Source organism: Mus musculus, chromosome 4, assembly GCF_000001635.26.
Source record: "Mus musculus strain C57BL/6J chromosome 4, GRCm38.p6 C57BL/6J".
Classification (NCBI taxonomy): Eukaryota; Metazoa; Chordata; class Mammalia; order Rodentia; family Muridae; genus Mus; species Mus musculus.
This window is the reverse complement of record NC_000070.6, coordinates 46,676,314-46,689,847: the sequence shown is the minus strand read 5'-3', so window position 1 is coordinate 46,689,847 and position 13,534 is coordinate 46,676,314. Positions and strand designations below refer to the sequence as shown.

Below are 13,534 nucleotides of genomic sequence, written 5' to 3'. Positions count from 1 at the left end.
GCAAGGGAGCCCAGGGTAGTGTCCCCTCGCCGCCTCCCCCAGCACCCCTTCATAGCTGCCCTGGAAGCTGAGGATTGGGTCTATCGCAATGCTTGGATACCTGGCCTTAGTGGCCTCTGTCAGGGACAGTAAGTGGGTCCTTTTCTTAGTCAATGACAGCTTCGCCTTTGCAGCTTCACTGGACAGGTGAGTCTGTTCCCAGCAGCGGGTATGGAAGGGTCACCCACAGCATGCCGCACAGTGCTTTGGTGACCTCTAGTGGCGCTTTGATGTATGACAGTGATAACTGAAAAGCACTTAGGTGGCGCCTCTTCCACAGGCGTGACTTCACAGTCTACTGTGAACCCAAGTCCCATAAAGGATCTGGGTGACTCTACAGTGACTTACTTAGCTCGCACTGAGACTCAGTACCAGTGTCCCTTTACTATAGTCAAAGACTTCCCATCATCCCCCAGCCCAACCTGGGCCGCTGTGACCCGTAGCATGGAGTTGGGGCCACAAGTGAGAGATGTAAAAAGCCAAGTTGGAAGAGTTATTACCAAGTAAGCACCTGTAATGTGGGGAGGTCAGGAAAAATCAGGCCCCTGGCCCTGTCTCTGCCACCCTGCCCTGCGGCGGTCCAGGCTGGGGTCAGGCTGGGAGGGAACAGATGGCTGGATGTGAGAGCTGGGATTTAAAGAAAGCATGGGAAAGGATACAGATGTGAAAGAGGCTGGGGCGAAAGACGGCTGGGCTGGAATGCAGACAGTAGAGGCAGAGCACAGCAGACCCATGAGCATCTGATGGGACAAGGACCACATGACTTCGCAGAGGAAGGCAGATATTTGGAGAGTCAAAGGCATGTAGAGCAGGGGACAGCAGTCCACTCCACACACTGAGAGTGTCAGGCTCAACCCTGGATCCGGGGACACTCGCAGCTGCACCAGGGTCAGGTGGAAGAAAGTGCAGGTAGTGTCCTTCATGGACTGCCCCTCGAGACTCAGAGAGACAGCTCAGAGTTATTCTGGGCAGCCCAAGAGGAAAGATGAAATCCGCAAGATAAGTAAAGTCCAGGGAGAAGGTTTGGTTCAGTAAAAATGAACATGCAGCCGTCTCCCCAAGTGTCAAAGGGAGGGCTTCCTGTCACAGTATGTAGAGCCAGGCAGGCACTGCCAGCCTGCACCAATCATGTTCTCCATACACTGAACAGTGGCATGCGACAGGACACCCACCCCCTCCGCAGCTGAACCCACCTCACATGGCTACCTCTATCTCTAGAACAACAGACACAATCATTAATACATCTGCAGCTCACATGACCGTGGGGGGAGGGGGGGGCTCTGCTCCTGCATTCTGATGTCTGTGAGGTTGTCGGACACGGAATCTGACACCAAGTCACGGCTGACCTTGGGACCAAGTCCATTCTGTCTCCTTAATTAAACTCTGGGAGGATGTCAGGAAACCCCATTAACCACGATGAGTGCATCCCAGCCAGTTAGGGTGTCGTGAAGGGTCATCTCCGGCATTCTGGAGGTCACCTCAGGAACCTCCTGTCCCTTCTAACACTGTCCGTATTCACATATGAACTCAAGGAAGCTAAGCTAATGTCTTTCTGTGGCTTGGCACAGCTAAAGGGGCATAGAGCCCGAGAGCACGCAGCTGAACAATGGGAAGATTAGAAGGCCTGAGCCCACAGACCCCAACAGACTCAGCCTCTCTGGCTTCCATACTGGAACACCATCTTTTCTCACCCATGGGAACCCAGGAAGTGCCTGCCTCCACGGCCAGGCCTAGAGACCAGCCAGAGGCAGGAGGGTTTCGAGGCTCTTCTGTCTGGAGCCTGCCTTCCGTGGGCCCCATCAAAGGGCCCCCTCTGCCAACGATTGACCCTGGGTATGACCACCCCTTGCTGTCAGGCACCCCCAGAAGAGCACAGCATCCTGAACACTTTTCTTTGACGACATGCTTGCTCTCAGAGATTCCACTGGCCTGGCAAACATGATTTGCTAAGAAACCATCCATTTTAATTAGCAAATGTGTTGTCGGTATCTATCTGTGAATGGATTCTGACACTGTATTGCGAGACCAGGCAAGTAAGTAAATATGGTGACTCTGTTGGAAATCAGAGATCTCCGGTGCAAAAAGAGGCGAAATTAGGGAATGGGAGAGGCAGGCAAGATCTCTGAGGTATGGCTTCATCTGTAAAATAGACGAACAGATACAGAGCAGATGATAGAGGGGAGGGATAAATAGGTATTAGGTGACCAATGATAGAGAGACAGCTAACAAGTATACACAGATGATAGATTGATGGCTAATAAAGGGTTCATAGATGATAGATGAATGATACATAGATGATAGATGAATAATTGATAAGAGGTAAACAGACAAATAATTGATAGATGCTTAGATAATAAAGATAGATGATAAATAGATGCTAGCTAGGTGACAAATGGATAATAAATATTTAAGAGATAAAGACTGATAGATGGTAGGTATACATACATACATACATACATACATACATACATACATACATAGGGCTAAAACCAATGATACCCTAGGACAGTGAGTCCACAAACTTTTCAAATGTTCATTTCCAAGCACCATTATCCATTGAAAAGAAAAATAACCAAATTCCAATGCTGGGCCAAGAAAAATGCCAGGGGAGCTGAGACCATTCTGTGCCAAGAAGCAAGTGTTCAAAAAATAAAATGACAGGAACATGTGGGAGAAAACGTCAGGGGCAACAGGAAGGCATTTTCCACTGGCCAAGTCTGTGAAACTTGAGTCAAAATGCATAATGACAGCAATGGGTTGTAGGACACTGGGTTTAGAAGAACCCATGAGACCATAAATAACAGGGAAGCAAGAATGTGCTGTTTTGCAGCAGAATAGGATGTGTCCAAATAGGGTGACAGTTAACAAATCCTGGGTTTGCAGTTCCCAGAGTCACTAGGCCTGAGCTAATGTTTGCAGGAAACAGCGTCCTGGCAGGGCCTCACAGTGGACCCCAAGGATGACTCCCTAGTCACAGAGGGGAAATGGCACCTTTCAAGTGGTCTGACCACCACAGCCATGTGAGCCCAGTGAGCATCACCAGTCATTGGACAAAGCGCTGTCTTATGTCCTGAGGTATAGCACAGGGGACCTGAGGACATCTTAGGCAGGATTCCTGCCCAGCATGCATAACCCTGAAGTCAGCTGTGCCAACGGTCAGCCAATCCACACGGGACACTCTGCACGTTAACTGCGCTGAATTCCTCAGGAATGCTGAGAGAAAGACCAAAGTGGGTTAGGATGCTGTTTGAGACTAAAGCAAGCCAGAAAGACAAAAAAATTAAAAAATAAATAAAAGAGCAGAGCATGGTTCTGAGGTGAGTCCTGCTTTTGGAAAAAAAAAACAAAAAAAAAACAAAAAAAAAAACAAAAAAAAACCACAAAGTGCCTTACAGGACACTTCACAGTTATGTGAAGATGTGTGATAGAAAAGAGATAGTGTCACTGTTCCAGTTGGTAAGGGGTAGGGAATTAGGTGTCTGTAGTTTGTCTTCAAGTGGTTGGAAGAGATTAGTGTCCAGGATCACTTGATTTAGTCCCTTGCATATCCTTGGAAAGAATATTAGCAAACCTCACAGATCTCTGACCTACCTTCGGATTGGCTGCCTGGAGTCAGGTACCCGCCTCTTGTTCAATCATCTTTGGCCCAGACTGTGTCATGTGATATAGAACATGGCTGCCACCCCAGCTTCCTCAATGATTTTCTTCCTAGAAGGGCTTGTGGTGGCCCCTATGTATGTCTGGGCCAACATATTCTGTAACTCCAACTGCCAAAGCTCACTCCAAAGACTCCTCAAGACCTCCCTGCCCAACTTACAACCGTTGTCTCTCTTGCTCCTTCAAGAAGCCTCATAGGCCCCTTCTATAGGGTGACTTATTACTGGAATTGTCTTACTATAATACTTTTATTAATTATTTGAGAATTTCTTGCAATGTATTTTGATCATATTCCATACATAGACATACTTCACCCTAACTCCTCCCAGATCTACCACTAACCTCCTACTCTCCCCTACTTTTGTACCCCTCCCCATTTTAATAACCAAAAAATGCAGTTTGTGCTGCCTATACATTCCTAGATGATAGGAGTCAGCCACTAGAGCACAGCCCACCTACCAGGGACCACACCCTTAAAGAGAACCAACTCTCCCTCTCCAGAAGCCATCAGTGGTCCCTAGCAACTCAGTGAAAACACTGAACACTTCAGGAATTTCCCAGGCTAATCTCATCTGTTTCGTTCCAGTTCTAATCTCTGTGCTGCTGATGCCAACAATTATTAAAAATCAGAGCCGGGGGCTGACAAGATGGCTCAGTGGTTAAGAGCACCGACTACTCTTCCAAAGGTCCCGAGTTCAAATCCCAGCAACCACGGTGGCTCACAACCATCCGTAATGAAATCGGATGCCCTCTTCTGGAGTGTCTGAAGACAGTTACAGTGTACTTACATACAATAAATAAATAAATCTTTAAAAAAAAAAAAAAGAATCAGAGCCTGGACCCTAACAGCCCCATGAGCCGGATCTGGCCATTTATTCTTAATAAGACAATTAAACAAACACTAATTAAAAAAAAAAAAGTAGAAGCCAAGCAGCAGTAGCTTGTAAGCCTTTAGTCCCGGCACCTGGGAGGCAGAGGCAGGCGGATTTCTGAGTTTGAAGCCAGCACGTTCTACAGAGCAAGTTCCAGGACAGCCAGAGCTACACAGAGAAACCCTGTCTCAAAAAAAAAAAAAAAACAAAGTAGAAGAGAAACATTATTCAACTTGGGCACACTGGGAGAGGGACACAGAGATTCAGTGAGTCCCTCCCAAGCCATCCTTGGGTCCTCACATGAAGTTTTGGTTTAGAGGGCCAGAGGAAGGCATAGCAAAGCACTTTTGATCAAGGTGTGGTCCAGACCATCCTCAGCCCATCATGGTGTGGGCTCCAGTCTCTTCTGCAAGGTGATCTGACAAGCTGTCGGTACCATGAGTGATCTCTTTCTAGGAGACAAGCTCTGCAGCTGGCTGGTGTCAGACTTCAGTGAGATTCCTGGGGGAAATTCCAATTCTTTGGGGTGCTTTGTGACCAAGAGGAAGGAGGAGCATGCACATCTTCAAAATAATCTATATTTCTATCAGAAGGGTTTAAGGTCTTATCAGATCCTTGGGGCACAGTACTAATGCACTCTTTCCCACAGCCCCTCTATTCCAAGTTGGACCACCATGAAGAAGCCACAGGACCCAGGGTGGAGGCTTGAGTTACAGCCATCAAGCATATAACACAGTTGGTGCTAAGCTGTCACCTTTGTCCCACCATGGGATTGCAAAGGTCTCCTGATGTATCACTGGTTGTGGAGTATGTGAGAAAAGGAGGCCTTTGGCTTGGAACTCTGCTGCTGGAAGGTGGCCAATCTATCCCTGGGGTTTTTGTTTTCTCTCTATGCAGCCGGACCCAGCAGGACGGGACATCTCCATCCGCCCACTGCTGGAACACTGCGAAAACACCCACATGACCATCTGGCTCGGCATTGTCTACGCCTACAAGGGGCTCCTCATGGTAGGTACCAAGCAGGAGGCAGAGTTGGGGGGTGCTTCTTTGCCAGGCCTGTCTCTCCTAGGGGCCTTCACAACATGAAAAGAAGCAAAGCAAATAAACAGAGCATGCCCCATGTGACTAAGCCTTTAGTCTGTGTTGGGCTTGGTCTCAGGCCCCACCACAGCCCAAGGAGATGAGCATAAATGATATCCCAGTTCCCCTCCTGATGCATGGCTGTGTTTCTTCTGCAGGCTCTAAGGGAGAGCCCTTCCCAGACCCCTCCAGTGAAGGTGTCTCCAGGCAGTCCTTGTCTCAAAAATTGTCTAAGTCCTTTCTTCTCTCCAAATCCTTGGAATTGGGTTTGGGGACCAATTAGATGATCTGACAAAATTCCATTCACAGATCCCTAATTATATCTCCAAAGACTCTCTACCCCAGCCCCAACCCCATGCCCCACTACCAGCATGGCCACATTCACCCCTTCCGGAGATCTGGATGTGAATATACCCAGGACAGCCACTACAGATTGCAGATAGGTTGTGTTGCCGGAAATTTCTTCCTTGTCTCAACCCAGTGCTCAGGAGTCCTCAATCCACTCCTTGAAGGTCAAAGAACATAGGACTCTGCTTCCTCTTGACACTCCAGAGATCTGCGGTTATCCCCAGGTCCTCAGACATGCCCGCACTGCATGCCTCTCCTGCTGATTTGGTACATCCCAGTCAGAGATAGAGTCTCAGGCTCCCATCTAGCCCTGTCACTCACCACCATAAGCCCCAGGCAGGTCCCTGCATCTGGTCCATTCTCTATATCCTCCCCTGAGAGGTGACACAGCCTCTGGGGACTCAAGGAGCATGCGTGAAGGCTCCCAACAGACAATGGCTACCTTCCTGTGTGTCAGCTTCCACGGCTGCTATTTCCTAGTAAAGGGATTTTTAAAAGAGTCTGTCGGGCTGGAGAGATGGCTCAGAGGCTAAGAGTATGAAGGTCATGAGTTCAAATCCCAGCAACCACATGGTGGCTTACAACCATTTGTAATGAGATCTGATGTCCTCTTCTGGTGTGTCTGAAGACAGTTACAGTGTACTTATCATATGTATATATATATATATATATATATATATATATATATATATATATATACACACACACACATATGAATCCGTCAGCAGGGTGTTGAAACATAAACCTGCAAGGGTAACTGAGGTACCACCTGTGAGGAACTCCCTGTGCCCCAGCAACCTGGACTCAGCTACCCATCTTCCATAAACCAATTAGAACAGCCAAATCAATATGAAAAGCAGAAAAGGGGACGCTTCAATGTGGCCACATTGGGAAGAGGGGCAAAGAAATCCAGTGACGCCCCCCCCTACGTCCATCTCTGATATTTCAGACATTACACACGCTCAAAGAGTCCTGGTCAAGGTATGGTCCTGCCCACCCTCAGCCTGTCATTGCCTCTCCTGTGAGCTGTTCGATAAGTTATAGATCTCTATTCAATATCTATATTCCTCTTTGGCTGGCCCGGGGACTTCTCTCCTTTCCACATGAGATTCCTAGAGGAGTTCCTCGTCAATAGTCTGACAGTCAAAGTGATGCTCCCCAGCATCTCTTTAGAATACCTCCTCCCTTGCCTGGATGGTTAAACCAGCACCCAGGAGACTGAGGCAGTAGGACAGAGAGTTCAAGACCAGCCTGGGCTATGGAACAAAAGCCAGTCTCAAAATAAATAAGTAAATCAATAAATCAGGCTATAAAGGACACACTTGAGAGAAAAGGATGGAGATAGGAAGAGGAAACCAGCATCGCGCATGAGGTACCATCTATCAGAGAAGTTCACTCTGGGACTCTGACATCTGTCCCCCCACGCAACCTCATCCGAACAGAGCAAGTATTACCCCATCTCCAGACACTGCAAATGAGGCCTGAGAAGTGAAGAGACCTGTTTGGAGTCTCATGGTCAGTGACTCATAGAGATCCTTCCATATCCTCTGGCTTAGCTAGCCTGCTTCTGCCCCATGTTACCAAAATTAAGTCACCCTTAGAAAGCAGGTCACCAGGACAATGGCAGGCATTAGTTACTGGGTGAAACAAACTGAAGAGGTATTAATGAGAAGGCCCCAAGACCCTACACCTGTAGGAAGCTCAAATCTCCTTTCTGCCTCCCTCACTACCTCCCAGGGGTACAGATGTGGACTATCCCTGTAGCCAAGCCTCCCTCAGAGCACTGTGAGAGATAAGGTCTCCCTTAGGCCTCTTTCCTATCTATTTCTTTCCTGTCTACATCTGCAGGGAGATATTAGGAAACACACGGGAGGAAGCCCAAAATAATGGTGATTAAAGACATGGGCAGTTTCTCTCCCAGCAAACCCGCTCCAGAGGCCAGTCATCTGGAGCTGAGGGCTCTCACGGTCTTTTGTCTCCCACATCCATGCCACACATCACAATCTGCTCCACCTGTTAGGAAGGAAGTGATGCAACCCTTCCCCTGTAAGGGCAGAGCCCAGAACGTGTGCACCACACTCCCTCTTACAGGACATTGTCCGGAGCCCATCCACATGCCAACTTCACTTCCAAGAGGATAGGAAACACATCTGTGTTCTGGATGGCTTTGCACAGGAGGGATGAGAGAAGTTGAGCGACAGGGCACTCCTGCCATTCCGTACCATGTGGGGCTGCCATTTTTCCTCTCTGTATACCTCAGTATTCTCCAGTGAGAGAAAACATTCAAGATCCTATGTGAAGTTCCTTCACCTATGGCCTCTATAGGTCTCAATAGAGAACCAGTTGTGAGGGTGAAAGAGACCTGGGGGCTGACACACCCACAATCTACATTCCCCTGTGAAGCAACTTGGAGCCACACATGGAAGTCGTTGGTGGGATCCAGACGTTCCTGCAGCTTACCCAGCAGTGAAGACCGGGCTGCTCCCAGTAATGACTGACTCTCCTTTCTGTTCACCATTTCAGTTGTTCGGTTGTTTCTTAGCATGGGAAACCCGCAACGTGAGCATCCCTGCCCTCAACGACAGCAAGTACATTGGGATGAGTGTGTACAATGTGGGGATCATGTGCATCATCGGGGCCGCCGTCTCCTTCCTGACACGTGACCAGCCCAACGTGCAGTTCTGCATCGTGGCCCTGGTCATCATCTTCTGTAGCACCATCACTCTCTGCCTGGTGTTTGTGCCAAAGGTACCAGCCTCTGCCCCTGCCCATCACGAGGGGACTGTAGAATCCACCCCTCCTATGAGGGGAGGGGCACACGTGTGCATGCATGTGTGTGTGTGTGTGTGTGTGTGTGTGTGTGTGCATGCATGTGCAAGTGCATTTGTGTATACCTACACACAAGTACATGTGCACAGGTAGAGGCCAGGGGACAGCCTCTAGCATTGTTATTCAGATTCCACCTGCTTTATTTTTGAGAAATGAATTATCACTGGCTGGCCAGAGTGCTCCAAAGAGTCAACTGCCTCTGCCTTCCTAGCACTGGAGTTGCAAGTAGGCACCACTACCATGACTGGCTTTTGTCCCGTGAGAACTACCTTAATCTCTTCCAATCCATGCAAGCATAAAATCCGAGTTCGATGATAAGGAAGTTAAGTTTTAAAACATGCTACATATGGCATGCCCATCATCTTAGCAGCCCAGGGGAGGCAAAGGGAGATCCTTGAGCTCACTGGCCAGCCAGTCTTGCTGAATTGGTGAAATCCAGGTTTGGAAAAAAATTATAAAGATACCCTTTGTTAAGGTCTGGCCTCTGCAGGAAACCAGTTGTGAGGGTGAAGAACTGGGGGCCTGATGCACCCCCAGTCTGCATTCCCTAGGGATGCAACTTGGGGCCCCATATGCAAGTGCACACATGTGCACTTGCACCCACACACACTTGTGCATATAGATTAAAAATATGTACACCAAAACACGCCTCACACAGAGAAAGAAAATAAATTAGGAAAGAAAGGGAAGAGATCAGTGGCGGTGCACAGCTTAATTCCAGTGCTCAGGAGGCAGAGGCAGGCGGGTCCCTGAGTTCAAGGCCAGCCTGGTCTACAGAGTGAGTTCCAGGAAAGCCAGGACCTGTCTAAAAAGAGAGGAAGAGAGAAAGAAAAAGAAAGAGAGAAAAAAGAAAGAAGGAAGGAAGGAAGGAGGAAGAGAAGAGCAAGGACCCCAGAAACTTCACAAACTCATCAACCCCAAATTAACAAACTATTAATGTTTGTTTGGGCGCTCCTGATGTGTTTCCTGTTGATCTTTTAAATTCACATGTTTAAGTTTTATTTTACAAGGGGAAGAGAGGGTTCAGGACTGCCATAGCATGCGTTGTCAGAAGACAACCTGCTGAAGTCAGTTCTCTCCCTCCGCCAGGTAAGTTCTGGGGCTCGAACCCAGAGCAGCAGAGACTTGGTGGCAGTCACCTTTCCTTGCTAAGCCATCTTGCCAGACCTCGGTCTTCATTTTTGGTTTGCTTTTGCTTTTTTAGTTTGAGGATTTTATTAATTTGTTAATTTATGTATATAACTATTTTGCATGTATGTATGTATGTATGTATGTATGTATGTATGTATGTATGTATATGCAATGTGTGCATGCTTGGTGCCCTCAGAGGTCAGAAGTCCTGGGTCTGGAATTAGAGAGGGTTGTGAACCATGTGGGTGCTGGGAATCAAACCTGGGTCCTCTGCAGGAGCCCTGGGTTCTCCTAACCACCGAGCCATCTCTGGTCTTACTGCATCTCTGGTCTTACTCATTCTTTCCCTTTGCATCTTTTGCTTGGCTCCCCACCCGTCATCCTTTCCCAAACCCACCTGAATTATGAGGGTGGGGCCGTTGCCTTCAATATCCACTCGATCCCTTATTGCTGAATGCTCCCATTGTAGATATTTTTAAGGAACATTTTTCTCTGCATAGCACATTCTTTTGTTCCCACTCATGTGCTGTAGACAGCCTTAGATGTGGCATTATTGGGTCAGAAGGAGCAGCCCCTCTGAGTGTCCACCCACATCTTACAATGCAAGCGCATCACACTTTTGACGTGGTGACGAGATGTTGTCTTCTGCAGAGCTCATGCCCAAGAACCAATTTTTAACTCCACTGCCTTTTTAAGAATCACACTGAAAAGGGCGTAGTTTCAAGTAAGCTTACGGTTGCATGTTGGGCGGCCTCCGGCGCTCTCAGCAGCCACATGTCCCCTGTTGGATATGGCTGTCACACCAATCGCGAGGACCGACTTGAAGAGATATTTTGCAAGCATTATTCTTTGCAGCCATGAATAAAGAAGCCTTAACCTCTCGGGGACCCGTGCAGCCTGACCTCAGATATATATAAATCTTTTAAAAATTGAATATTTTAGAAAAAGAAAAGAAAAGCTGGCAGGATGAGTCAGAGGCTAAAGCCCTTACCACAAAGAGCTGACAACCTGAACCACATAGAGATGCAAAGAAAAAAAACCAGCCCCACAAAGCTGTTCTCTGAGCCTCACATGCATGCCTTGCTGTGTGCTCACATGATGATAAACATAATAATGGTAGTGATGATGATGATGATGATGATGATGATGACGATGATGATGATGATAGCCCTCACCTAAGGTCCTTTGCCTGTGCTGGATCTCCCTTCTCCACCATCCCTTCCAGACCACTGCCCCCCTACCCTGACTCCCTACCCCACCCCCATCCACCACTCCACCCCCCACCCCCACAGCACAGCAGGTCCTGATGGCTACTGCATCCCTAATTCCTTCTGGCTGGATGACAATGAAGCTCTTCTTCACACCCACACCCAAGGCTAAGGAGTCCCAATGGAGGCTGTGGAAACTCCGCTCCTGGTCTCCAGGGCTAAGCCTAGAGCCCACCATGGTCGAGAGAAGGTTCTAGAATGTGTGGATAAGATTGGAGTCTTGGGGCAACTTTTTTGTCTCAGATTTTCCCAATGGGGCTGGGAAGGTGCTATGGTAGTTAGCAATCCAAATTGCTGTTGCAGAGGGTCCAGGCTCAGTGCCCAGCATGCCGTCAGGTGTCTCACAACTACACCTAACTACAGCTCCGGAGGACCCAACTCCCTCTGCTGGTCTCCACATCCACCTGCATTGCATGCACTCACATAACCACCCCATGTATACGCGCACATAGACACATCATTAAAAGTAAAATAAAAATCACTTTTAACTGCTCAGTCATGTCCAGACCCCTACCCCACAGAACCTATAGGATAACAGATGTGAGGGGTTTTAAGATGCTAAGTGCCTTTGCCAGGACAAACAGGTCAACAGCTAGTCTCTAAACGCACCATGGTGTGAGCAGTCTTCCCTGTCCTCTATCTCTTTGTTGTAGAAATTCTCCACAGTGGGATCCTGCCCAATGCCTTGGGCTGCCTCTGTCCTGGTAGGGTGTGAATGATCCAGAGTCAGAAGGCTGACTCTCCTATCCCAGAAGGACTCTGAGGCTCAGTGACTGGGAAGCTGCCTGTCCCCCCTTCATGCCCAAGCCTGTGCCAGGGCCCAACAAGGGCCTGGGGCTCCTGAGCCCCAGCCTGCCTCCTTCCGGGATGGGGGACCCTGTCAGTTCCCATGTAGGACTTGGTGGGGGAACATGATTGGAGAGAGAGAAGAGTGGCAGGAGTCTCACTGCAAGCCGCCTCTGTCCCTTCAGCTCATCACTCTGAGGACAAACCCTGACGCAGCCACTCAGAACAGGCGATTCCAGTTCACACAGAACCAGAAGAAAGAAGATTCGAAGACCTCCACCTCAGTCACCAGCGTGAACCAGGCGAGCACGTCACGCCTGGAGGGACTGCAGTCAGAAAACCACCGCCTACGAATGAAGATCACAGAGGTACGTCCACAGCTGGAGACCTCCGATCCTCCTGTCCCTTCCCTCTACCTGGTCTCCAAACAATCCCTGCTCCATAGTCCTCTAGAACAGCCCGGGTCATGGCAACAGGGAGCTTAGCACATCCGACCCAAACTTAGCGCCAATTGGCCTAGACAGAGTCCAACAGTCCCCAATGTGTTCAAAAAGAGACAAAACTTGGGAGTATCTGCAAGGAGGACCCCCATACCCACCCCCCCAATGCTCAGCATGGTAAGAGAGTACAAAGATAAGCTTCCCCAGAGTGGCTGTGCTGTGGTGAACCTGTCCCCCAGTTCTGAATTGCTTCTTGAATAGTCCAGAGAGGGCATAGCCAGGACACTTCATGTCTAAGCCATACCCCAGATGAGGTCTCACTCTCACGTCCTAGGGTTCTGACTGAACCTACACCTGGGCTGAGTCAAGTTAGGGTGCTGGCCAAGCAACAGCAACAAAGAGGTCTCAAAAGCAGATAGCCCCAAAAGAGGGGCTGGAAAAGGAGAGCCATGAGGCCAGCCTGGGCTACTATCTGAAAAATGAAAGTGCGTTTACTTCTCCCTTCCCTAGTAGCCATGAGGACTGCAGTCACGGCTGGGCGGGGTCATTTGTGGGGTGGGGCTTCTCTTCTGCTTCCTGCTATTCCCCAGGCTCAGGAGGATGAAAACATGGCCTCAATCTCAGAGAGAAGAGACACAGAGAGCCCACATAAGAAATCACCTCTTAAGCAAGTGACACACACACACACAAACACACACACATACACACATATACAAGCATGCTCACACACACACATACACACATACACACACACACACACACACAAGCATGCTCACACACACATGTTCATACACATTCTCTCTCTCGCTCTCTCTCTCTCTCTCTCTCTCTCTCACACACACACACACACACACACACACACACACACTTTGCATACAGTTTGGCTCTGATTCTCTGTGCTGCCAAAATTTTCATGAGCTCATTTAGCCTCAGAGCACAGAGGAGACTGGGAAATGTAGCCTCTTGCCAGACCCTTTGCAGGGGGCAGAAGCTGGTAGCTAGATTGGATATGAGGTGACCAGGTATTTCTTAATTTCATATAAACTAGCAATCGTGTTTTCAGGGTGTATATGAAGGGGCCTCG

The 13,534-nt window shown here is 48.7% G+C and overlaps 1 protein-coding gene across 1 annotated transcript in view; it reads left to right on the top strand.

Annotated features, from left to right (window-relative positions):
• The window catches only part of Gabbr2 (gamma-aminobutyric acid (GABA) B receptor, 2), a 329,397-nt gene that overhangs the window by 301,867 nt on the left and 13,996 nt on the right, over window positions 1-13,534 (top strand). The window contains exons 14-16 of the mRNA NM_001081141.2: window positions 5,466-5,576; window positions 8,520-8,744; window positions 12,196-12,378. Of these exons, the coding sequence (NP_001074610.1) occupies window positions 5,466-5,576; window positions 8,520-8,744; window positions 12,196-12,378 (519 nt within the window). The remainder of the gene's footprint in view (window positions 1-5,465; window positions 5,577-8,519; window positions 8,745-12,195; window positions 12,379-13,534) is intronic.